The following is a 25,440-nucleotide window of genomic DNA, read 5'->3' on the forward strand; positions in this document are numbered from 1 at the left end:
GAAAGAGGACTTTCTGCATAACAAGAGAAAGAGAGAGAGAGGGAAATAGTCCAGTAAAGAAAAAAAAAACCCTAAAATCTTTACTTATGTACAGTACTTGTGTAATGTAATTTGTTACTTTACACCACTGTAAAATGTTTGAAAATACACTGTTGTGTAAAATGTTTCAAAATAGCATTGTGAAAATTGTGAGCTTGTAGATCAGCTATTTTCAAATAGCCTATGTATAAAATAAAGTAAAAGTACTGGAAATTGGAAATACTCTAGTACATAAGTTTGTTTTATGAATTCAATGATAAATTGTCTGCATTCATAAGTTCTCTAATGACTTCTGCTTTTAAGAAATAAACTGCAAGTAGAGTAATTGCTTTCCTCTGCTCTCTTCTGCCACCTACTGTCCACCTAAAATGAAAAACTTAAAACACACCCCCAAGGCATAGCCACACCCCCAACCTTTCACAACCTAAGGTTATGGTGGGTTATGGTGGGTACCTTTCAGAGACTCTGGTGCGTATGTGAATAGGTGACCACTGTACACACGCACGCACGCACGTACACACGCACGCTCTCTCACACACACACACGCACGCACGCACGCACGCACGCGCGCGCGCGCGCGCACACACACACACACACACACACACACACACACACACACACACACACACACACACAGATCATCATCCTCCTGACACATCGTCACACTATGGTGCAGTGGTCCTCAAACCTTTTCAAGGACCCACACATTATTTTGCACTGTATTTGACCGCTGACCCCCATCTGAAAGATTGTGCTAGGTACCCCCGTATGAGATTTGTGTCACATCGCGATGCATCGTGATCTTGTGTATCTGCTATTTTCAAATAGCTGAAGTATTAAATAGGATTAAGCGGTTGAACTGATTTTCATGCTGTATTAACCAATTTTGCAGCCCCCCCGCAGGAAACCCCTCAAGGACCCCTGGGGGTTGCCGGACCCCACTTTGAGAATTGAGAACCACTGCTATGGAGTATAAAATCAGGGCTCCCAGGGGCCACAGACCCCACAGTGACCGCCATGCATGTCACATATGGACCAGCATGCAGAACCATAAGCATGGTCATCACACCACCTGTACTGTACTGTCTTGTATTGTATTGTATTGTATTGTATTGTACTGTACTGAACTGCACTATACAACCACAGGGAGGAGACATTGTACTGTATGTTAACAAATGCCATGCATGGCAGCCTACTGCTGATTTATTGTCCTATAAACAATACATTAAAAAGTCTATAAAACTCAAATTCCGGTATGTTTTTACTTGGCGTCTGTTGTTTAATTTCTCTAGAATAACCCCCCACAACAATCAATATTTTTTTTGCACAATTGATTGATTGATTGATTGATTGAAATGTTTATTAGGCAAAAGAATGTAAAACAACACATTTATATTTATAATACTTATGTTATGTCTAAAAGGTCCGACCAAAAACGTCCTTGCGGACTTGTTTCCGTTGGGGTCCTACATTATTTTAGGGGCAATGATGATTCTCATTATTTTCTGAACTCAGTGAATGCAATGCAACACTTAAAATATCAAATAAAACGCATTTGAAACATTTCCATTTAGTTGAAAGGGAGAAAGTTATAAGCTGCAACCTTTTGCCTTAAAAGGTCCTGTAAGAATACCTTGAACTATTTTAAACATGAACCTCCTACTTCAGTCTAAAACAACACGTGTGGTTCGTCTAATTATAAAGGGGTGTAGTTTTTGATACTTTGTCCATGTAGCTTTAAGACGTGAATGATAAGATCTGTTTTTAGAGCCGCTGGTCATCATTATAAATAGAGACAGGCTGAACCCCGGAACATGTATACAGTCCCACATTCGAGACTATGGCCTAAGGTAATTTTGTGCCTTACATGGAGTTGTAGGAATTTGTAAATCACGTTGTTGGTGGAAAAAGTACTCACATTTGTTACAATAAGTAAAAGTATCAATACCGTAATGTATTTTTTACCGTAATGTACTTTGTTTTACTTTAGGCCTACTGGAGTTATAGTATTTCCAATTTTCAGTACTTTTACGATCTACTCCAATACATCGCAGAGGCAAATATTGTACTTTTAATCCACTACAATGATTTGAAAACTTAGTCACTAGTTACTTTGTAGATGTTGATTATTATTACAAAACATACATTGACCACTCAACATTTTGGCCATTTGAAAATAGCAGATCTACAAGCTCACAATGTGGGCTTGTAGATGTTCTATTATCAAAAGATGTTTATACATTTGTAAAGTGTAATGGGACATAAGTAGGCCTACTTTCTACTTTTGGTACTTTTTGATGCCAATACTTTCGTAGCCTACTTTTACTCAAGTACATTTTGAATTCCGGACTTTTACTCGTAACAGAGTATGTATTTCTACATTGTAGAATACTTTTACTTGATACTTTTACTTAAGTAAAAAAAAAAGTAGTACTTTTTCCACCACTGCCTCCAACAACAGACAGTTCGAGGCAAAAGATTACCCTAAGAGCTCAATAGTGGGTCCCATGGTCCCAAACTTCTTCCCTGCCAGTTGTTAGTCCGTCCGTTTGTGCGTTATTACCAGGTGGAGATAGTTGCACGCAACCTCAACATGATATTATGGGATATTTTGATTTAACATATCATATTCTGCCGTTTAAACGTGACAGAGAGGTAATTTAACGACCTATGCTGTAGACTTGTGTATTTGTCAGAGCGCACTAAAGGACGCACATGTCACATTGTTGCCACTTATTGCTGCGGCTTAGAATTACAGAAGTTGGGACAAAGGTCAGTCTTTTTGTTTGTTTGTGCCAGCACAGTTAAAAATTCATAGGTAATACTTTTTTTTTTATAAAGATCTTTTTTTTTTTTTTTGCCGAGTTGCGTTAGTGCGTCGCTAGAAAACACACACAAGAGGAAGACGTGTGAAGACGGATGTAAGTTTATCTACAGTACCATCATCACCCTCGTGTTGTAAAACACTTTGTCATGTTGTCAACACACGCGCTTCTCTAGAAGAACCGTTTCTAGAGTGCCGGGGTTCTTTACTGCTGCTCGATCCCGTCGGTCGGTGTGTGACAGACAGTGACTTTAGTTTTAAAGACATCATGGGCACCCAGGGGGGCACAGGACGGAAGAGAGGCAGCAACAAGGAGAAATCTACGGCCGAGGATGATGCCTTGAACCTCATCGCAAGAGAGGTGAGTTGACTTTCACCTACTATAGTACTGTTTGATCAACATTAACTCATTGTCTGTCTGTCTGTCTGTCTGTCTGTCTGTGAATGACTGACTGACTGACTGACTGACTCTGGAAGAGTCCATGACCACTTCACTGACTATTCTTCTCCGCCTTACCATCACGACCCCCCCCCCCCCTCCATTACCACTTAATTGTCTAGTCCTCTCCTCCCTCAACATCACCCCCCCCCCTCCATGAGGTACAGAGGATGTAAGGGAATTAATTGCACACCCCCTGAATGCACCCTACCAGCCAAGATGTGACCCCAAAACCTGCATACGCCCACCACCATCATCATCTTCTTCACCATGATCATTTAAGACATTCCTTAGCTGCACAGAGACTGTGCCCAGTGCACACACCTTATATTATTAACCACCAGGCCATATGGCCCAGTTGGATGCAGGCCAAAGCATCTACCCTACCACCTTCCCAAAATAATCTCAGTCAAACCATGCTGTACTGCATTGACAGAGTGTGGTGTATTAACTGCTAAGATTCATGCCTCCTGGCTAGTTGAAAAAAAAAACAGCAAAATTCATTGTAATTCCCTTCATGTGCAAACTTGCAAAGATGTTTTACTCGCCTAACAATGGAGGGCTGGAGTTGGCAGGAGGGACATTAACTGAGTCACAGGTGTTTGCTTCCAACAGGTGGTGAAGTCGTGTTTTGACTGGTTCACACTCCTTCAAGGGAGACCCCGCACCCACCCTAATCTCTTTATGTTGGTTGTGTGCCTCCTCACAGTGTCCAATTCCTGTAATTAACTGTTGTGATGAGACACTTGCAGCATAAATGGCTGTTTTGCATTAAGAACAATGTCTTGTGTGTGTAGAGAGCGGTTGAGTTTCTCAATCAGTGGGTCAGGGGCTGAAACTGTGCCAAGAGATGTCCTAACCAGGTTGTGGACAAAGAACTTGATGAATAGAAGATATTGGGTTTCAGCTTCATTTTCATTGACATTTCACGTCCCTGTCAGAAAGGTGTTGAGGAGTGCTGGTTTTTAGGGTTTAGCTTGTACTTGAAGTGTGAACACACTGAGATGAAAATGACAGCGTTCTGTTTTCACACTCAGTTATTAGAGACTGAAGTAACATTTTAGAAAACAGAATGGGGCAATTCTTTTTTCCATACTTATCCAGACCGGAAAATTACTCAAATCTAATTGATGTAAATATCTAGTGGATTTAATCAGCTAATAGTCATGACATTTTGAATAATGACATCAGATATGAATGATGGACACTCATCTGACACAAGATGAAGTTCTGCTTCAAAGTGAGACCTTACTTTTTATCATGGTGAATAGTGAATATGTGGACACAGCTCAGTGTGATACAGTGACGTGAAGAAAAAGCTGCACTCAACACACGTGTTCTGCAGTCATACCTTGAGTCATGTTGTCCCCGCATCATTCCGGGTATAAAAAGTTAGTTGACGGGAAGTTTGGTGTGTGCAAAGACCCAAGCCGGATGTTGCATTCAATTTGCATCACTACATACACGCAAGCACACACACACACACACACACACACACACACACACACACACACACACACACACACACACACACACACACACACACACACACACACACACACACACACACACACACACACACACACACACCCCTTCCTGCTTCCTGATTCAAACCTGCAGACAGAGCGTGGATATTTAAATGTTATCTTGTTTGAACTGTGGGTTGACTGCAGTTTGTCTGACATTGCACATTCCTATTGATGGTAAAATGTGGCTGGAATGTTCTCTGACCAAAGTTTGCTGAGATACATTATGCTTTTGAGAAAGTAGTTCTTGCAGAATTGGTCAGCAGTAGCTGAACCAGCAGCCACTCAACTCTTCCCATACGTTTTCCTCTGAATCATTCTTTTCTAACAGTATCTTGGCACCCGCCCTGGACAGCCAGAGAACATCTTCACAGTCAGCTTATTCCGTGAACCTCTGTGAGGCAAAGAGATGTGACCTGTAAAGTCTGACCGATATATCGGTCATTTTTAGACGTTTCTTTGCCGACATCAGCAATTACTGTATGCATTTATAACCACTTTCAACCTCATGTCCCTATTTTGGGCATGTCATTGTACAGTAGGTGAGAATTTTCAAAAGTTTTCAAAAATGTTCAAAAATAGCAGATCTACAAGCTCCCGATGATGCGATGCAACGTGTTTTGAGTTTGTAGATTGAATCTTTTGAATAAAGCGGATAGTGGATAAATAAAATTAAGTTCAGTTTATGTGTATTTTATCATTATTATTAATTATTATTATTTGCTTGTTTGCTTGTTCATTCATGTTATAATTAAAGTGAAATATTCTTTTCATATATTGAAGTTTACACAAATACATTTTCTTAACACATTGTTTTATCTTTAAAACATGTATTTATTTGTCTTTATGTTTTGTTAACTTATAAGTCAAGTTTTCCTAATTGATGTCAAGATTTTGCATTTGTTATATTACAAAATATTGGTCAAAACTTTGGTAATCGGTGGTCTAGGAATCAGGATAGGCATCGCACCCAAAAATCTGGCATCAGTTGGGGTCTGGTGCCCTGTGCCTTTAAGTGACGGCTGGGTCAAATCCCTCACTGGCAGTCCCTCTGACAGGACGGTATGTCAGGTCTGATGAGCTGGCCCTCTCTGCAACGAGAGCTTCAAAAATAGACCCTACTGACATATCAGCTGTTACTGTCTACACAGTACACACCCCCCTCCTGTGTTCAGAGGGTGGGTGGTGGGGTAGGTAGAGGGTAGGTGGGGTTATAAATGACAGATGATCTGCACTAACTGGCCAACCTGCCAACTTGAAAATGTGGAAAAGGCCAGTTGGTCCGTAGAGGGCATATTTGTTTTTTTCTCTCTTTAATGGGGCTTTTTGGGAGCAACTGTACAGGAGCCACGGTGGGACACTGAACTGCTGAGGTGGTCTATTAGTGTCACGTTACTGTACATGTATTTTCTGGAGCTGGTTCAAAGGAGTTCAGGGAAGCGTTCAATATAGTGTATGAACCAAATGGAAGAAGACCACACACACTGGATAGAATTGCAGCTCTGGAAACAAGAACGTTTGGGATTCTGCGTACTGTTTCCAAACATCTGCCATACTCTTTAGTTTAAATCCTGCTGCTGCCCCCAGATTATTGAGATTAAGCCATAGACTGTGAAAATGAAAGGACAGTGATGCCATTGGTTTCTACAGACCGTAAATGAAGCCTATTTTTCAGCCATTTCAAATCTGCCGTCTTTCTATAACTTTCTATAACGGTCCGAAACCGCAGCGACAGCGTCCATAGTACTATAATATTTGTCACCATAGTTGAACATTAACTCCCTTGGCTGGCAGTATTGTTGCCATGTTTTACCCATTGAGCTACACAAGGAATGGAACCCACAACCCTGGCTGGCATTGTTGTTGCAATGCTCTATCCATTCCATTGAACTGTACATAATCACATGTTCTGCGCCACAATGGAATTCTTGTTAAGTCACCTTGTGTCTAGTCTACTTGAGTGTCACCAGTTGTATGTGGCTGTGTTGTGGCCTTCCGGCTCTGTGAACAGAACACCAGTTTGACCTCCAGGATGGTGTTGGATATCAACCGCCACCATAATGACGACAGGCCTGGAATTTGTCCTGAAGCAAACACAGTGGCTTTCTTGGAAGGTTCTGGTTAAAGAGTAACTGCAAGTCCCACTATGTAGTGAAAGATCATCCTGTGGATTTAAGTGTCATGTTGATGTTACAGTTCCAGCTGCATCTGTTTGTGAACACACATTTGACCTGTGTGAATGCTGTTACGTTGAAGTGGAACAACATGCAGTGCATAGTCCTTGTCGCTCAGCAGCCATGTGCAGTCAACAGAGCAGCTTCACCAGGGACCGTATGGCTGCTTGTTTTAACTGTTCATTCTGTGTTGTTACTATTTCCCCTTTTAACAACATGAACACTGTATAGTATACTTTGTGGACCGGGGTCCCCCAGGGCTCTATACTAGGTCTGCTATTATTTCAATCTCTTCGCCGAAAATAGTCGATCCACAAGCTCTCAACACATTGAGGTACAACGCATTAGAGCTTGTAGATTGGCTATTTTCGGCGACTGCTTGCCCCGGAATAGGGGCGCTACTGCTTGCTGACCTTATTAAAAGTATTTCTCCATTTTAATAAACTATGCAGTGAGATCTGGGATTGTCCTGTTCTATCTATCCTAGGTGCTTTGAGCATAGGTGCAGACTGAACTTTGAGATCACTTGATAACACCCTGTGTTACCCTGAACCTCCATAATTTATCAACCAAATCTATAAACCTGTAATAGCATGACATCTTGGTTGGCATCTTGAAGGGCCCCTCGACCCATGCATACGTCCCAACCCCGCTGGTTGAGAAAAGCTCATGACGTCGGCAGCATCCAACCCAGAACCCCGACTAGGTCATTGTCCCCTCTGAGGCAGGTTGATAGTCAGAGGAGCATTGTGGAGAATCAAGTTGTGAGGATTAGTCTGCAGCTTGGAGACAGACAGTCTGCTGTGGTTAAAACCACACAGTCTTGTCTTCTCCAAGGGGCCACATGAAGTCACAATAATAACTTTCAATAGATAAACTTCAACCACCTACTGTCAAATTATATGTGACTGGCATACAGTGTGTGTCTGCACGCACGCACGCACGCACGCGCACAGTGTACTGTACTACACAGTATAAGTGTTGTGCAGGTGAGGTAAGAAACCCTAGGTGGGCATATAAGAGAACCTCACTATTACATTACACTTAAAATGTAACTTGATTAACATAAAATAAATACACAATAAAAAATAAAGGGTAGAGAATAAAAAAAACTCAATATAGAATATATATAGTTCTAATTGACTGGTTTGTTCACCAATAAAATCTTGATTTCATACCTTCAGTACAGTATGTCACCAATACACTATATTTTACGCCTGACTTTCCCAGTTTGCCCCGCGTTTTTAGACTTCTATTAAGACCAGTCCAGAGGCTAAATAACCCTGAGTTCAATATCAGGTTGACATACTCCAGGAAACACTGATTATACTCTTAAACAAACATTAATAATCCCAACATATCCTCATATTTCCACATGTAAACACATGTGGAAATGCACAGCCCACTGGATTCAGTTAATATCCCTCCCTAGACCCCCTGTACAAGACAAGTCTCCATAAAAGGACATGAGGACTGTGTGGGTGGGGGTGTGTGTGTGGGTGATGACATCATCCCATGCAAGACCAGTAGAGATTGTTATCACAAACGCCTTCCTGTTTATTCACCAGTGTGGAGCTCCATGCAGCGGAGCATAGGAACAGTGATGGGTGGAGTTTGAGGCGTGAGCTGATATTCAATGTTACCAAATGAGGTCCAGTTAGGACTGTGATATGCTGCTGTGTATGGGAATTTTGTGTAGAGGGCAACAAAGTGAGACCTTAGGTCATTTTGTGATTAAAGCAACAGTGATACACAATGTGTCCCAAAGGTCTTGCAGTGCTTATGTAACTTTACTTGAGGGCTGGAGACAGTAAAGTCAGGCTGGCGATGATGTCTAATCAATTCAAGATTAATTTATTGCTTCTGCAATATCTGGATGGCTTCAGATATGCAGGGTGTGAACTCAGTGTTTAGAATAAGGATTCAAGTAGTCCTGTTCAAGGTTAGGTGTGTCTTATGTACAGTGAATGTGAATCTCTCAAATAAAAACGAAAAAGAAAGCAAATCCTCGTCATGCCATCACAGTGTGCAAGGTCACAGTGTTGCCATGGTGATAAGAGTCCTTTCACAGAATGCTTAGAATGCCCATTTATCCTGTTGGAAGAAACAACGCTTCAAATTCAGGGGCCATGCACACACTTTTAATTGTGCATTTGAAGGCTGATTACATCCCAGCGGTACGCCAAGGCCTTTCCCATTTCACAAGGCTGTTCCGGCCTATGTGTCCTTCGTAGGACCAGGCTATGCAGCCTATGTAGGCTGAAGCCCCTGAATTGGGACTCCTATTGAGATATACTGTATATTAAATCAAATGTAATGATTTGGTGTTGATTACTGGATCCTGTAAACAAGTCACAGAGTAGGACACAATTTAATGCTTTTCAAGTGTTGTACCTGCTCTACCACTGCACAGGAATTCGTTATGTTCTTACCAATAATTACAGACAGCCACACTGGAAGAAAGAGAACTATACAAACATTCTGTTGAAGACCTTTATTTGTTACCCGAAGGAATGTGTCCTTGTTTCATTTTAGTGAATAGATTAGAATGAGCACGTCTACCTTTAATAATGTTGAACAAAAGTAGCTGTACGTCTAGTCTAGTAGATGTGGTGTTTTTCTCTGCTTGCTGAGAGCTAAACACAGGCGTTTGGAAGCCCTTTTAACACACGCGCACAGAGACAGACACACACACACACACACACACACACACACACACACACACACACACACACACACACACACACACACACACACACACACACACACACACACACACACACACACACACACACACACACACACACACACACACACAATAATAATCATATTTCCCTATGTACAGTAGATCTCCACATAAGAGCCCTGAATGAAAGTGTCCAGTGACATCATAAATGTGTGGTTTTACTGTACAACTCCCAAATGTAATGTATACGACTACGTCGTATATGAATCACAGGTTGGCTGGCACAGTTAGAAGGGTAAATAACTGTAGAAGGATGAAGTGACTAAAGTGAGAGAACCAATAAGACATAAATCAACAAAAGGAACTAAACATGACCACTGCCCCTCTGAGAAATTCCTTCCTGAAGCTAACCGCCTGTTATTCACAATACGCTCACAACCACATTGTGTAACTTCCTGTGAGTACATACTTACTGCCATTATACAGCAACAACAGCGACACTACTACTACTACTAGAAGTAGTAGTACTAGATAGAGATAGATACCTTTTATTGATCCTGTGAGGGAAATGTAGGCATCAGGCAGCACAGCAGTTTTAAGATGCAGTTACAGATACATAGTATTAGAATTACAGAAAGAAACATCTATCATCTAGGAACTGTAACATAGAAAATACCAACAACAAAAAAGTATACAAACCTAGGCATATACACCCAATACAATCTTGATTCAGAACAAGAAAGAGTAAGCATAGTTATGACATCAGCACAAACCCCAGGCAACGTTATAGATGACAGTGGATGTTTCTAGAAGAAGCAGCAGCAGCAGTAGTAGTTAATAATAGTGGTTGTAGTGACAGTAGTAATACTAGAAGCAGCAGCAGCAGTAGTAGTAGTAGTGTTGGTGGTGGTATAGTGACAGCTGCATCATGCTACATAAACTGTTCTGAGAGAAACATCTTGTCTTTTGACCACAAGCTGCTCCATGTTTCTTCCTTTGAAAAAAACAAACCAAGGAAGTCCTTCCAGAACCAATGGGAAACATCTGGGTGACCTCAACATGACTATTTTTATTCCCCAAGTGACACTTGTGTACGTCACAGTCTGTGAAGTTATCACCACACAGCATTCAACATGCCAGTGTGGTGCCTGTGTGGTTCATTCCTCTCAAATAAATTAAGCTTTTCTGATTGAAAATGCGTGTGCCATCATTGTATAACAATAGTAAGTTGTTGGTACCAATGTGGCTTCCATCATGGTTGAATGCTGGAGCAATTTAATTAAAAGTTCAGGAATAATTAGTTTCTTCCCAATAAAATACCAAAGTGATACATTGTCTTTTGTGGATTTGTGTTTGTTTGATGTTCGCAGTTAAAACAGTTGCCTTTCCCCAGTGAAATTCTGAAGCAGCATTTATTTCACTCCTGGCCTGCACAGGTGACAGACACCTCATCAGAGAAGGCAAGGAGGGCAGCTGTCTGTTTCCCACTTTCTGTCATTGAAGTGGTCTGCTCTCTGCGTTAAAGGATGTCAAAAAGTTGTATTAATGTATTTATTACAAATATTTATGTTTATTACTGTTATTACTGACTTTATTGTCTACTGTTCTTTACTGTACCTGTACACTTACATATTCATTGTATTTTAAAGGTAACCTATAGTTTAAACTGGATTTATTTATTTGACTTTTCACAGTTTGCATCTGTGCTTTAGTGGTTTGTGTGTCTTGAAGTGATGCTGTGTCTGTTGGCCCTGCAGGGCCAGTGCCACAGTTTACACATGCACATTCAAAAGCTGATGACGGTTATGAAAAGAGGAAATACCAGTACTAGTTCAGTTAGACTTTCGCCTACTCATAAGATGCATAATGCAAACGATTAGTAGGCTTTGACTGGGTAATAGTAAAATTAACAATATGTTTCTCTCAACATGGCCTGAAGTGTGAATCCACTTCATGGTTCCACCTCATCTGAAGAATGACCTAACCTCTGCTTGCTCTGAGTTCAGAGTTATTTCTGTCCCCCCTCTTTGTCCTGTCTTTCAGCACTTGTGTTCATTAAAATGGCCGACAAATTTTGTTGTTTAATCCAGGCGTTGTGGGGTATGGGAGTGGTGGTACGGAAAGGCTAGACTGGTATTTAGGTCTGGTGGTGCTGGGAGCTCTGATAAAGACCTGGTGTCCTCAGAGAGTTGTCAGCAGCAGACAAAGGATCAGTTTTTAAGGAACCATGCCAATACCTCTGAGCTGTTAGTGTGATGTACAATACCAACATATTGAAGCTACATTGTAAAGCGGTTTGAAGGGCCGAAAATACTAGAAAGGTGCTGTATATTTATATAAATGCAGGCCATTCACATAATCAGACACTATTGGTTGAATTGTTAGAAAACATGCTGTGCACAATCTGCACATTCATACGCTCCCCAGAGGATGGCCCGACAGATTTTGGTAGGGCTGCCCCCTGAAATTCAAAGACTGAAATAGTTAGCCAGAGACCTCTCAGTTGACGGAGATTCTTTAATTCGAGCAGTTTTTTTTATTTTTTATTTTATGTCAGTTATTTCTGGATAAGTGGACAATAGAGCCATCTAGTAATATAATAAAATAATCTTTAAACTATACAATAGCAACATTGAGGCCTCCTGTCAACCAATGTCCCAATGGATTTTCCTTCTACCCACACACACACACACTGTCCCATCCTAATTTGGACAGCACTAAGACTGACTTTATTTACAATGTTTAAATTGTGTTTTTGTATCAATTTCCATCTTTTGTCTTATTTCCCCCCCCAGTTGAAACGAACTAGCTCATTCACTCTCGGGAGGACGGTGACACTGTTGCAATTGTGCAGAATTAGAACGGTTCTGGTAGAAGTGCAGTCCATGTAGGTCATTATAAATAGTCGTACCGAGGAGGAAGTGAGGTGAGGTTCTGTCTTTTGGCCCACTTAGAGTGCTGCTGGTTGTGTTTGAGAAGAGGTGCCGTACATAAACACAGGTACACCATGATGTGTGAGAAAGCAAGACGACCCAGGATTCCACATACTCACTGTGACCGACAATACATCATGGTGTGTTTTGACAACCGGTTTATAAGGTTTTATAAGAATTAGCTTTATAATTAATATGGTAGGCGACGCATACAGCTTGTGACCTTATATTGTGTGTGTGTGACAGATCCGGTTGAAATAGTGTCGGAGGAATAAAACGTTTTTTCTTCCAGACAGTTTGGTGTTGGCCATGTCATCAGTCCTTCAGATAACCTTCAGGCACTCATTGATGCAAGCAGTATGTAATACTGTTTGATCCATGTCTGTGTGGATGCTCAAATATTGATTCTGGGCATTAACAATATAGAGGTTTTTGTAGACGGACTGGAACGCAATTGATTGGTGGGGAAACCTCAAGCAAAAGGTGGGAACTTATAACATTTATTCCCACAGCTCTCTCACGCAAGAATTGGGTGGGTAGACGTGTCGACAGGGCTACGTGACCTCTTGTGTATGACTCAGCTCTGTCACTTCCTCTTAAGTGTGTGCAAATTGATTATTGTTCTCAGACTAGTGACAACATCCTGTCCTCCTACTGTAGGACTCACTTTAAATGAAGTTGTACAATAAATGCTGTTGTTAAGAATTGGTTTGGAGAACCACTGCTTAGTGCTCCATAGTACGGCGAAGTATACAGTAGTAGCATTTGAGAAATAGAAATTGTGAGGACAGTTTTCCTGGTCCTCACAAGAGACATACTGTGCCAGGGACCCCCATACAAGATTTGTGTTAAAAAATATTCAAAATATTTCACTTATTTTTCCTCAATATATAAAAAAAAAAGCAGATCATGACACGTTGTGAGCTTGTAGTTCTGATATTTTCAAATAGCTGTAAAGTGGTCAAACTTAGCCTAGTCGCTTCTTTTGGGCTTGTTTTCATAGCCCAAGCCGCTTGTTTCTCATGCAAAATCTGGCAACACTGCTGATTACCTGCATTACACCTGCAGCAAGGAAGCTAAATTAAGGAAAGGTCGTCGACGTCAATTTCTCTATCCAGCAATTCCAGTCAGCAGATTTGTCGCACTGGGTGGCAAAATGCAGCCGGACTTCGAAGGAATACATTGGAGTCAATGAGAGCCAGGTGGACCAGCTTATAAATAATCACTATTTCTGAATGACTGAGACCTTTATAAAATACCCGGCCCAGGAAAATAAAAGAAGACATTTCACACATTTTTCTCTGCTTCTCTCCGCTCTGCTTTGTTGCCGCTGTTAGATGCCTCAATAAAATTATACAGTGTGCAGTCTGTGCACATCAAAAAGCAAGTGATTAGAAAACAACCTGTGATATGTCCTCTTTTATATTCCTGAACCGATTATATAACAAAGGTCTCAATCCTTCAGAAATAGTGTTTGTTCACAAGCTGGTCCACCCGGCTCCATTCACTGCAATGTATTTATTGAACTTCCGGTGCGAGGTTTGCCACCATGAGTGTCGTCCATGGTGCGTCCAGCACATCACTTCCCTTCAAAAGGTTCCTTGTGTCCCATGTAATGCCCACCATACCACAGGTAGGTGGGCACCCCCCTATCAGCAGTGAGCTGCACAGATTAAACCATAGATATTCAACTGGCGGCCCGCGGGCCACGTGCGGCCCGCGAGGAGCTTACTTGTGGACCCTGGCCATATTAAAACATTTTTTTTTTCTTTTTTTTTTTTTTCATAATTATTATTTATTTTAACTTTGATTTATGTTATCAAAGTTAAAACAGTACAAATGATTTATCCTTCATTAGTTCTTTAAAGGCCATCTTTCATTGGAACTTAACTTAGAACCTTAAATAGAACCGAATTAGACCGAATTAGACCCGAAAAAAGGTTGATTTATATTGGTCAAATAGAACCGAATTAGACCCGAATTAGACCGAATTAGACCCGAATTAGACCCGAATTAGACCCGCGTGTAAAGCGCACACGCGCAAAATTTGTTTGCGCACTGTGTGGCCCCCAACTCCAAATTATTTTGCAGTTGTGGCCCCCTGCCTAATCTAGTTGAATACCCCTGGATTAAACAGTTGTTGTCTCCGCCAGGCCGAAAGGCATGGCGAGAGAGTATGTTTTCCACCCCGTCCGTCCGTCCGTGTGTGTGTCCATCCGTCCGTCCTGTCTGTGTGTTACCAGCTAATCTCTGGCACCGTTGGCCCGTTCGCTCCCAAACTGTGCACACACACTCCCTGGATGCCAATTCAGAACCTCTGCCCCAATGTTTTCACATGGGCCTGTTATAGCGCCACCAGGAGGCCGATTAGTGCAAAACCCATTTTTTTACATTACTCCTACAGATTTTATCCAAACGTCATGCAAATCGGTACACAGTATCTCGATAGTCATGTGATCAACACGGATCTGTCCGATTTCCATCCTCATTGCCTATGGTTGGCTTCCAAAGTTTGCAGGATTGGTCCGTTTTGAACAAAAAGCCTCAAACTATGCACGCAGCTTGCGATTTCCGTGGAATTTCACACGCACATTCCCACTAGGCCGAGGAAGAAATGCCACCCTTTTCACATTGGCCTGTTATAGCGCCACCAGCAGGTCTAATTTAGCAAAACACATTTTTGCAACAAAATGCCTCAAATCATGAATGCAGTGTCCGATTGCCGTGAAAGACCTAAGAATAAATGGCACCCTTTTCACATAAGCCTATTATAGCGCCGCCAGAATAACGTACCTCACCTGGCGGAGACCTGTGCTCCGAGGAGCACTTTTTCTAGTTGTCAATCCATTAGAGTGAATGCCAGGTAGCAAATTGCTGAATGGGACGTAGTTGAATTAGCAGTAGAGTCCTCATTCTTCCTCATGGTTTAACTTGCGGTTATACATGCGGTTTAGCACCTGCCTCAGTAAATGGACCCTTCCTAAGTTCCTAGAAGGTTGAGGGTGAGTATGTACTAACTGCTCTGTTAACTGGGCTCAACTCTGGGTTATGAGGTTGAGGTGATGATTATCAATTATGTATTTTTAAGGCGTGGCTCTGTAAGTGTGTGTGTGTGTGTGTGTGTGTGTGTGTGTGTGTGTGTGTGTGTGTGTGTGTGTGTGTGTGTGTGTGTGTGTGTGTGTGTGTGTGTGTGTGTGTGTGTGTGTGTGTGTGTGTGTGTGTGTGTGTGTGTGTGTGTGTGTGTGTGAGAGATCTAGCAAACCGCTGGTCCGATCAGTGCCAAAATGAAAATAATTTTACAGTAGCAGTCAATCAGATCAGGCTGAAACCTTCCACGAATTTTGAATAATACGTCATCGATTATGACATAAACGACGGATATCATAGATAACTGACATCACAGGCTGGACATGAAGTCTGAGATCCACAATGGAATCGTGGCCTTAACATTTGTACTTTTATGCCCTAGATGCCTGGTTGATCATAATATTTGTCTGCGTTTAGTACCTACCAGATGGGTGGTATTCAATTCACCAGGAGGATTCAGAGTTTGTCTTATATTTGATCATACGCAGAAACTACATTTACTTTAAAAAAGTTTCCTGTCATTGTCTGCATATCCTACCGTTCACTGCATGGGCTTGTGTGGCAAACCCAGCCATCTGTCACCTCAGCAGAGTTATGTGACCTAGTTCTGCTCTCGATTTAATGACACCGCTTGTCATTCTATGCAACCACTTTCACTTGACATTAAGATGACTGGACTGGTGTTCTGCTTGCCTTTGTTCTTATCTCTGTGTTATTAACCAGGCTAGGTACAAACTTGATGAAAACCAGTGACAAGCTGCTAAGCTCTGTGGCTCATAATTTGAAACCCCTGAGACACATAATGTCATTGAATGGATTGGTTGAACACCAGGGGCGGAGCTTGCCTTTCTGGCATATGGGTGCAAGCCACTGAAGTCAATAAGTCATGTACCAACCATAGTGATATTACGGTAAATAATCTCAACAAGGCCTATTATGCAATAGATCAAAAACGTGCTGATAGTCTACATTAATAAGTGCAACAACGACAGTGTAGTAGCCAAAATATGGCTTATATAACAACATAGTTGGCATTGATTGTCTAAATATTTGATTGATCCATCCATACTGCACCGTGCCACAAATTCATTCTTTTATATTTCATCTTTGCAAATTCATCAGCATGCCTGGAGTTGACCTAAGTTTAAGTCAGTTTAAATTTGCTGAAAGAGCATTCAGTCTCCTGTGCACAGCCTACACGTTATTGAATGAATTGGAGATTGAAAATACTCATTTATATTTATTCAACATATCAATATTATGTTATTAATTATGTTGTTGAGGACCTCTGGTTATGTTCTGTTCAGAGTGCTGGAACATGTCACACTGACTCTCACTCTAAGACTCAGCCCAATGCCACAACAAACAGATAACAGAATAATAACGGACAAGACGGTAATACAACAACAGACAGGACAGCAACACAACAGACAGGACAGAAACACAACAACAGACAGAACAGTAACACAACAGACAGGACAGCAACACAACAACAGACAGGACAGCAACACAACAGACCGGACAGCAACACAGCAGACAGGACAGAAACACAACCACCGACAGGACAGCAACACAACAGACAGGACAGCAACACAACAACAGACAGGACAGTAACACAACAACAGACAGGACAGTAACACAACATCAGACAGGACAGCAACGCAACAACAGACAGGACAGTAACACAACAACAGACAGGACAGCAACACAACAACAGACAGGACAGCAACACAACAGACAGGACAGCAACACAACAACAGACAGGACAGAAACACAACAACAGACAGGACAGCAACACAACAGACAGGACAGCAACACAACAACAGACAGGACAGTAACACAACAACAGACAGGACAGCAACACAACAACAGACAGGACAGCAACACAACAACAGACAGGACAGAAACACAACAACAGACAGGACAGCAACACAACAACAGACAGGACAGCAACACAACAACAGACAGGACAGCAACACAACAACAGACAGGACAGCAACACAACAACAGACAGGACAGCAACACAACAACAGACAGGACAGCAACATAACAGAAGATCATCAAATAGAAGTTTAGGCACCACCGTTCTGCCACCCTAGTGTAGGCACAGGCTGGTTCTAGAGGTAGAGCAGCCTTATGGGAGCCGAAGGTTCCTTGTTCAATCCCGGGCTCCTCCTAGCATCGTGTCAAAGTGTCCTTGAGTAAGACAATGAACGAACCCCTAACAGCTCCAAATGGGCAGGATGGTGCCTTGCATGGTTTCCCCCGCTATCATTGCGTGAATGTGTGTGTGAATGTAATGCACATTGCAAAGTGCCTTGGATAAAAAGTGCACCATTTACCATTCCATTACAGCCGAGACATAACATGAAACAGACACAGGGTTATTCATTATGTTTGAATACTAGGATGCTGGCTGAGCACATAGACATTTAGGAATAAACTTTAACAATCCGAGGACAATGGCCAGTCATTGGCTTAGAGGAAATGCCATTTAATGAATCAGTGAATGGGCCAAAGGAAGTCACAATCAGTGAGGCTTTATACACTTCCTGTGTTCCTTCTGTATATTTTCAGTATTGTTTTTTTAATCTTGATATTTATGAAATGTAAAAGAATGTGCGATTGCAGAGGAAATAATACAAAATAACTCGAGGTTGGGTAGCAAAGTCACAGTCAAACCCATCAGTGATCCTACTCTCTGAGTGTATTACTATAACGGCTCAGTTGAGGCAGTTGGGAGTTAAATGCCAAGAGTATTTAATAGTAGGTCTGCTGAGCGAGGCGAGTTCATTTTAGCCTTACCAGTGGCATGGCACTAAGGATGGTGCCTCTGGTCCTCCAATTTGGTCCCAAACATCATATCTTTAAAACTACTTACTGGATTGTCATGATTCTTTCTGTGCTACATCATGAACCCCAGAGGATGACCTCTATTGATGGTGACCCTATGGCCTTTCCAGTAGCACCGGACCAAACTTACAATCTTACAGGCACATTCTAGGATGAACCATAGTGATTTTGGTGGCCCCGTGGCTTTTCCTCTAGCTCAACCAATGATGATAGTAGGAGGGGTTTCATGAGCAGTTACCCCACCCACAGCACAGTGACCCCACCCACAGTACAGCATTCCCCAGCCCAGACACATTCTGACAGATGCAGAAGGCAGGAAGGAAGTTCCCTCTCTCTCTCTCTCTCTCACACACACACACTGAGAGAGGTCCTTTTAAGGAAAAGGGCCTGTTTTTGCTGAGTACAGCCTAGTCAATACTCATAAATATACTATATGCATAAACGCACACACGTACACATACATTAATAATTATTATTATCCTGTGTTTGATTGTCATTTGGATAGTGTTGATCATTTTTGTCTAAGGGATTCATGTTGTCTCGGGACCTTGACCATGATATGAAATGCACCCAATGAGACCCTGCGACTTTCAAATGACTCAGCGTTTTCACTGCTGTCATGTTGACAACCAAACAAAACTGCTGACTTCTCTCTTGACTTGCAACTTTCCCATCATTCATTGTAACTGTCTAGGAATAGGAACAGGATTTCTGGTCACATGTGTCTTCACCATTTATAGATGTGTGTTACTTGAATTGAACTAAATTAACTTCTCTCTCTCACTTCTCCCATCTCTCTCTCTCTCTCTCTCTCTCTCTCTCTCTCTCTCTCTCTCTCTCTCTCTCTCTCTCTCTCTCTCTCTCTCGCTCACACACACACACACACACACACACACACACACACACACACACACACACACACACACACACACACACACACACACACACACACACACACTTCTCACTTTCTCTCACATTCCCTCTCTCTCACTCTCAGGCGGAGGCCAGGCTGGCAGCAAAGAGGGCAGCGAGGGCAGAAGCCAGAGAGATCCGCATGAAGGAACTGGAGAGACAACAGAAAGAGGTACAACTCAATGCTTCTTAAACGTCTACAAAAACTATCTATCTATCTATCTACTGCATATATCTATCTATAGCAGGCTCGTCAGGCTCATTTTGGGTTGAGGGCCACATTGGTCCAACGGTGGCTTGAAGTGGGCAACCACCATGGCGGGCACATACATATATATATATATATATATATATATATATATATATATATATATATATAAACACACACACACACACACACACACACATCAATTGAAAAAAGAAAATGTCAACGCTAAACATTTGATGAAGTACAGTATGAATTGGCCCCTATAACACACTCATACTTAAAGCAGTGATGTGCAGAGCAACTTTAACATACAGTACATTGTGTAAACGTATATGTTTACAATTCACTATATAGGCATTTAGTTGAGGCTCTTCTCCAGAGCAACGTACAAGTGCGAGATCAATTTAAATGGCAAGAACCCTAATCAACAAACGAAAATGACCTATGTCCATATACTGTCGGTAGTCCTGTGAGTGTTGTTTACTATTCGTTTATCTCTACACACGCAAAAGCAAACCACATTTTCTGAACCTCGTACATGCAGTACTACATACAAATTCAGCTGAACTTCAGAGCCCAGGAATATACCTCAGTTTTTTTCTGAAATCTTTGATATTCTGCTTCCCGGTTACATATCTACAGTAGATATTTGCATAATTAACTTCCTTTTGTCAGACTAGTGAACTTGCAGTGTTTCACAACATAATAATACAACACAAATTGGTGGATTTTACTTGGGGTCACATTGTGTTGGCTAATAGGAACAAAGGCATTTCCTGTCAACATTACTTTATGTTCTTAAGCTCGAAGGCTTTGATCTCCCTCAGAATGAGTTATGGGTCACTGGTGGCATTTCAGTGGCAGGGAGGAACTGCAGGTGTTTCTTCAGCCAAATGATGCATTATTTCTGAAAAATAGAAACCTATAAAACTGACATTTCAATCATCATCAAAGAGTAAGTAATCAATCCATGGGGCCCTCCATGATGCATTTGTTTGATATGGATTAGATTGAGTCCCCATAGCATTAAGTGTCATCATGGTCAGTATTGACTATAGTATCTGACCCTGACCCAATATCAGTAGTGACTTTACCCGTTTCTGGCCTGAAATCAGTAGTGACTGTACTGTGAGTGACCAGGCATCATTCATGTTCAGGTCAGTGGTATATCACAAGGTAAACTGTAACACACACAGCTGCAAGCACACCGCTGGCATCAGCACTGCATTCTTATCTAGCCTACAGTATGTTGAAACAGGTGGTGAGGTGAAAGTGTGTACGTGCGTGTGTGTCAGCCAGCTTGTGTGTGTGTGTGTGTGTGTTTGGACTGCTGGTCAGCAGTGTTGCTTGTGTTTTCCTGTGCTCTCTGGGTTAACACGTCTGATCTTCTCTACACCGGGAAGTCTCTTGTGTCCAGACCTCTCTATTCTTGGCTTGCCTTAATCCTGAACATAGAAACACATGTCTGATTCTCACTGTACAAACTAACTAACCTCACAACGCATACAAACTACTGTACTGTGTGATATTAAGAGCTCTTACATGTTCTTTCATTTAGCTGATGTTGTCTCATCCAGATTAACTTGGAACAGGTGCAACTGTAGAATCAATTAAACATTATAAGCTGCTATCATCAAGTAGTAAGGTCAGACCCATAGCGCTCGGACAATGTTTCTGTGATCCTAGAAGATCAGAATAGGATAAAGAGTCATTACTCTCCAGTCTACCATATGTATGGATCTATTTTTGGACAGCATGTGAAAATGGTGTACTAGCCAAAATAGATACTATCCTGTAGTGGGACGTACAATGACGTTGCTTTGTCATTGTAGGCTACTGAGTACCTACAGTTTATCTGAGGTTTTCATCTACTGGATCTCTAGCTGCTGTAATCAGCCTGTTGGCAAAATAGCAGACTACTCTCTCATTAAGATTAATCAGGATTACCTCCTTCTCTGTGCCACAATTATTTTACAATGAAAACACAGGTGCGCGCGCACACACACACACACACACACACACACACACACACACACACACACACACACACACACACACACACACACACACACACACACACACACACACACACACAGTGTCATACTTACTGGATTACTGGATGGTCAGTGTTAATCTGAGTCTGGTCAGGAGTCAGGCCTGTGTGTGTGTGTGTGTGTGTGTGTGTGTGTGTGTGTGCGAGCGTGTGCATGCGTGCGTGTTTTAACTTCCAAAGTAGCTTAGCAGGCAGCTTTCTCTGGTCAGCTGTGTGTCATAGACCAGTGGGGAGGCTTCTGTTCACAACACCAAGCTTCAATGCTGTGTTGATATTATTAACGTATGGATGCATGCAGAGGACAGGATCTGAGACTGTATCATCTGGATGGTAATGTCAGGATGCATGCTGAAGACAGGGTTTGAGAAAATATCATCTTGATGTTAATGTAAGCATGCATGCTGAAGACAGGGTCTGAGAAAATATCATCTTGATGTTAATGTAAGCATGCATGCTGAAGACAGGACCTGAGACAGTATCATCAGCGGTGTCACTCACCTCTCAAGCTCTGAGGTTGAGAGTCACAGTGTTTCGGGCCGTGGGTGAGACACCTCGTGAGGGCAACAAAGGCTGGGCGACAGTTGGCGGGGATGTAGGTGGGGGAGAGCAGCCTTCAATGGGTGCCCGCAAAACCCTCCGCTGAAAAAGGGAGTCTCGGTGAGTTAAGCAGTAGCCTACATGGACATGTTTAGGGCAATTGTGAAACCTGTTGAGACTGAGAGATGAACATGCCATGGCTTATCGTTCATTTACTAATTGGTTGACCAGACATAATATGTCTAGCATATTGTACAATATATTATATTGGACAATATGCTAGTCGAGTACTTAATTCCGTTCTGACTTTTAACTGCTTTTTAACTCCTGGTGTTTGAGTGAGTTGGATGAAAAACTGAACAAGGAAGCAATTAAATGCTTTTTGATGACACCTGCAGACATAAGTCTGCACTCTGAAGGTGTCATATTTACTCAGCTGGAAATGAGATGTATAATGTGATAAACATAGAAATTGTAATACATAGAATTGACAGGTATTCAGTACAGCATGTATTGCTTTAAGCTGCCAATGAAAATCTTTTTAATGACATCCCTCAGCCTCCTTGAAAGTGCTTGAAATTCATAAGAATAGGTTTTGTTTTTATTCATGCTTTATTCTATCTGACGTGTCCATTTCTCACATGCTTGAAGGTGAGGTCACCTTTATTAAAGATCTCCTAACTGATTCCATAGCTGGCAGGGAAACTTATAGTGAAGATGAGACCGGACTAGAGCTAGACATGACTAATGTAGAACCACTATGTTCTGCTGCGATAAGTGATTCTTAATGTCAGAGCGTGACCTTTCACCTCAATTTGAAGTGTGAATTAAGACAAGGGATGTTATGTGGACAAGAGTCCAAAGTCTAGAACAATAATAGCTGAGATCATCAAAGTTATATTATACACTGTGCATAGAGGTCAGGTCAGAGGAGAGGACATGGATTTTCGCCAGAATTTCAAATAAACCAATCCATTATATTGAGCCAGCACAAGAGGTAGACCATGGTGTTAAATCTGAATTAGAGGTTTAATTGGCCCTTTGGAATAGCCAGGACAGCTTGTAACAGGATGTATTGGGGGTGTAAATATGGGTGAAACATCATTGGCTGGTACAGATATGAGGTTGCAGGTCTTCCTCTCATTGGACCATGCATAGAATTCCATTCAACTGAAATTCATGAATCTGAAGAATATAGCTGATCAACCAATGAAGGATCCCAGTTTGTTGTATGATAGTTGTGTGTTCATTTACGTTGTGTAGTCCTGGAACAGAGACGAGGTTTAAAGGCTTTAAAAGGCAGTTCTTATCGGCCATGGCTGGGTAAGTGATCTAAGTATCTTGCTAATCAAATTGAGGTCATGGTCAAAATGAGTCATAGTTGCTGTTTTTAGGTTGTCTGGTATGATTCAGGATATGAGGATATTTTCTTGCACATTGCAATGTCCAAGACATATTAGTTAGTATAGAGGGCCTAGTGTAGAGCCCTTGGGAATCTGGTCAGTTAAGTATGGGGTTGAAGATACACATTTGTTTTGTCTTTATTGAATAATCATGGACCTGTAAGTTTTGACCAATCAGTTTGCTTAGAACATTGGTCCTCGTTTCCAGTCCTGTGGGCCCCGGAGTACTAGTGATTGTTATTGTAACTGTATAACTAATTAATAGTCCAAGACTCACACCCAAGACTCGCTCAACTCACAAAACTTTGATTAATGAGGGTTGCAAATTCTTAAACATCTATAATCAAAAAAGGCAGAGTAGCAGTCAAACAAACTTGTTTGAATGCTACTACTTATTAAAAGAAGAATTTAACTTATTTTTGGAGTGCAGATGTTCTATTTCTTTATCAGCTAATACACCTGGTAGGACCGAATACTGGCATTAGTGTGGGTGTCATTCGTGTGGGTGTCTTTAGTGTCTGTGTCATTAGAGTGGATGCCATGTGTGTGGGTGTTTTTAGTGTGGGTGTGGAGAACTAGCTGAGTTGAGAACTATTGATTGGATGTCCAGTGCTGCAGGTGTTCTTTCTAGACACCGGTGCTTGCATTTGTGGAGAGGTGTGCGAGTTCATGAATAAGTTGATCTGCTAATCATTGACCAGTAGAACCAGACACCAAGCATTACTGAGGCCTTGGTTCAGACGACAGGCTAAATCAAACAGGCTTCAAGGTCCTGTAAACATACTCATCTGTAACAGATAAACTATATCCACTATATCTTGGTCATTTGGACATTGATCATCTGCTTTGTCCTTTGTTCATTTCATCTGTCAGTTTGTGGCTGTATATGTTGATCATAGTGAGTGTGTATTGATATTTGATGCGACACCACGCAGCAGGTGACAACGAAGCATGTTCAGTATATTCTGAATGAATGAACTACCTTTTTAATTGACCCGAAGATTCATGATTGAAATATTGTTATTTTTGTGGTCACTAAAGAATGCCTCTGTGTACCGCTACATCTAATGTGCATGTTATTTTATCCTCCACTACAGTAAATGTCTAGAACCGAAGACCCGTTTATCCAACTTCAGGACACAAAAATTGTCCTGAAGGGCAAACTGAACCCAGGTTCATGTAAACGGCACAGGAAGACCCAATTATGTTTTTTGGTGTTGTTAGATATATGATTATGCTGCCACTGTCAGATATATAAATATAGACAATACATAATGCAATGCATTCATGTATTGTCTAAATGGCATCTGTGGTGTTTTTTTTCCTTAAAACACTTTTCCCACTATCATCAGTATGACACACACAATCAAATCAGACATAATTCCAAAGTGGTCCAGAATGATATGGCATACTGTACAGTACAGTTGGAAACTTGGCATCAAATACAAAAAAATATAGAATTTGTGTTAAAAGTCGTTTAAAGAAACTACAGAAGAAAACAAACAAAACAAACCTTTGAGATGTGATATTGCCGAGTTGTGATATGTTCTGACACTTTCGACCCTTGTATTAATGATTCTTTCGAGCGATCAGCTTGATGTCTATAGGCAGCTGCTTTAAATGCTTGTGTTGCTTGATATTTGTCTTTTTCCACTGTTTTCATTTAGCCGGTTTATTATATATCTTTTCTGCTTTCATGTCTCTTATTTCTCCCTCATGTCCTGACTCATCTCCTCTCTCCTCATCCCCTCTCTCCTTCCTTGCTG

The 25,440-nt window shown here is 41.5% G+C and overlaps 1 protein-coding gene across 15 annotated transcripts in view; it reads left to right on the forward strand.

Annotated features, from left to right (window-relative positions):
* The first annotated feature begins 2,543 nt into the window (after positions 1-2,543).
* LOC311064980 (leucine-rich repeat flightless-interacting protein 2-like) overlaps positions 2,544-25,440 on the forward strand; it is a 52,411-nt gene continuing 29,514 nt past the window's right edge. For all 15 annotated transcript variants that reach the window (XM_084085093.1, XM_084085094.1, XM_084085091.1 and 12 more), the window contains exons 1-2: positions 2,544-3,224; positions 19,559-19,645. In XM_084085093.1, coding sequence (XP_083941219.1) covers positions 3,132-3,224; positions 19,559-19,645 — 180 coding nt within the window. In that variant the 5' untranslated portion in view covers positions 2,544-3,131. The remainder of the gene's footprint in view (positions 3,225-19,558; positions 19,646-25,440) is intronic.

Source organism: Gymnoscopelus microlampas, assembly GCF_963454915.1.
Source record: "Gymnoscopelus microlampas genome assembly, chromosome: 17".
Taxonomy (NCBI): Eukaryota; Metazoa; Chordata; class Actinopteri; order Myctophiformes; family Myctophidae; genus Gymnoscopelus; species Gymnoscopelus microlampas.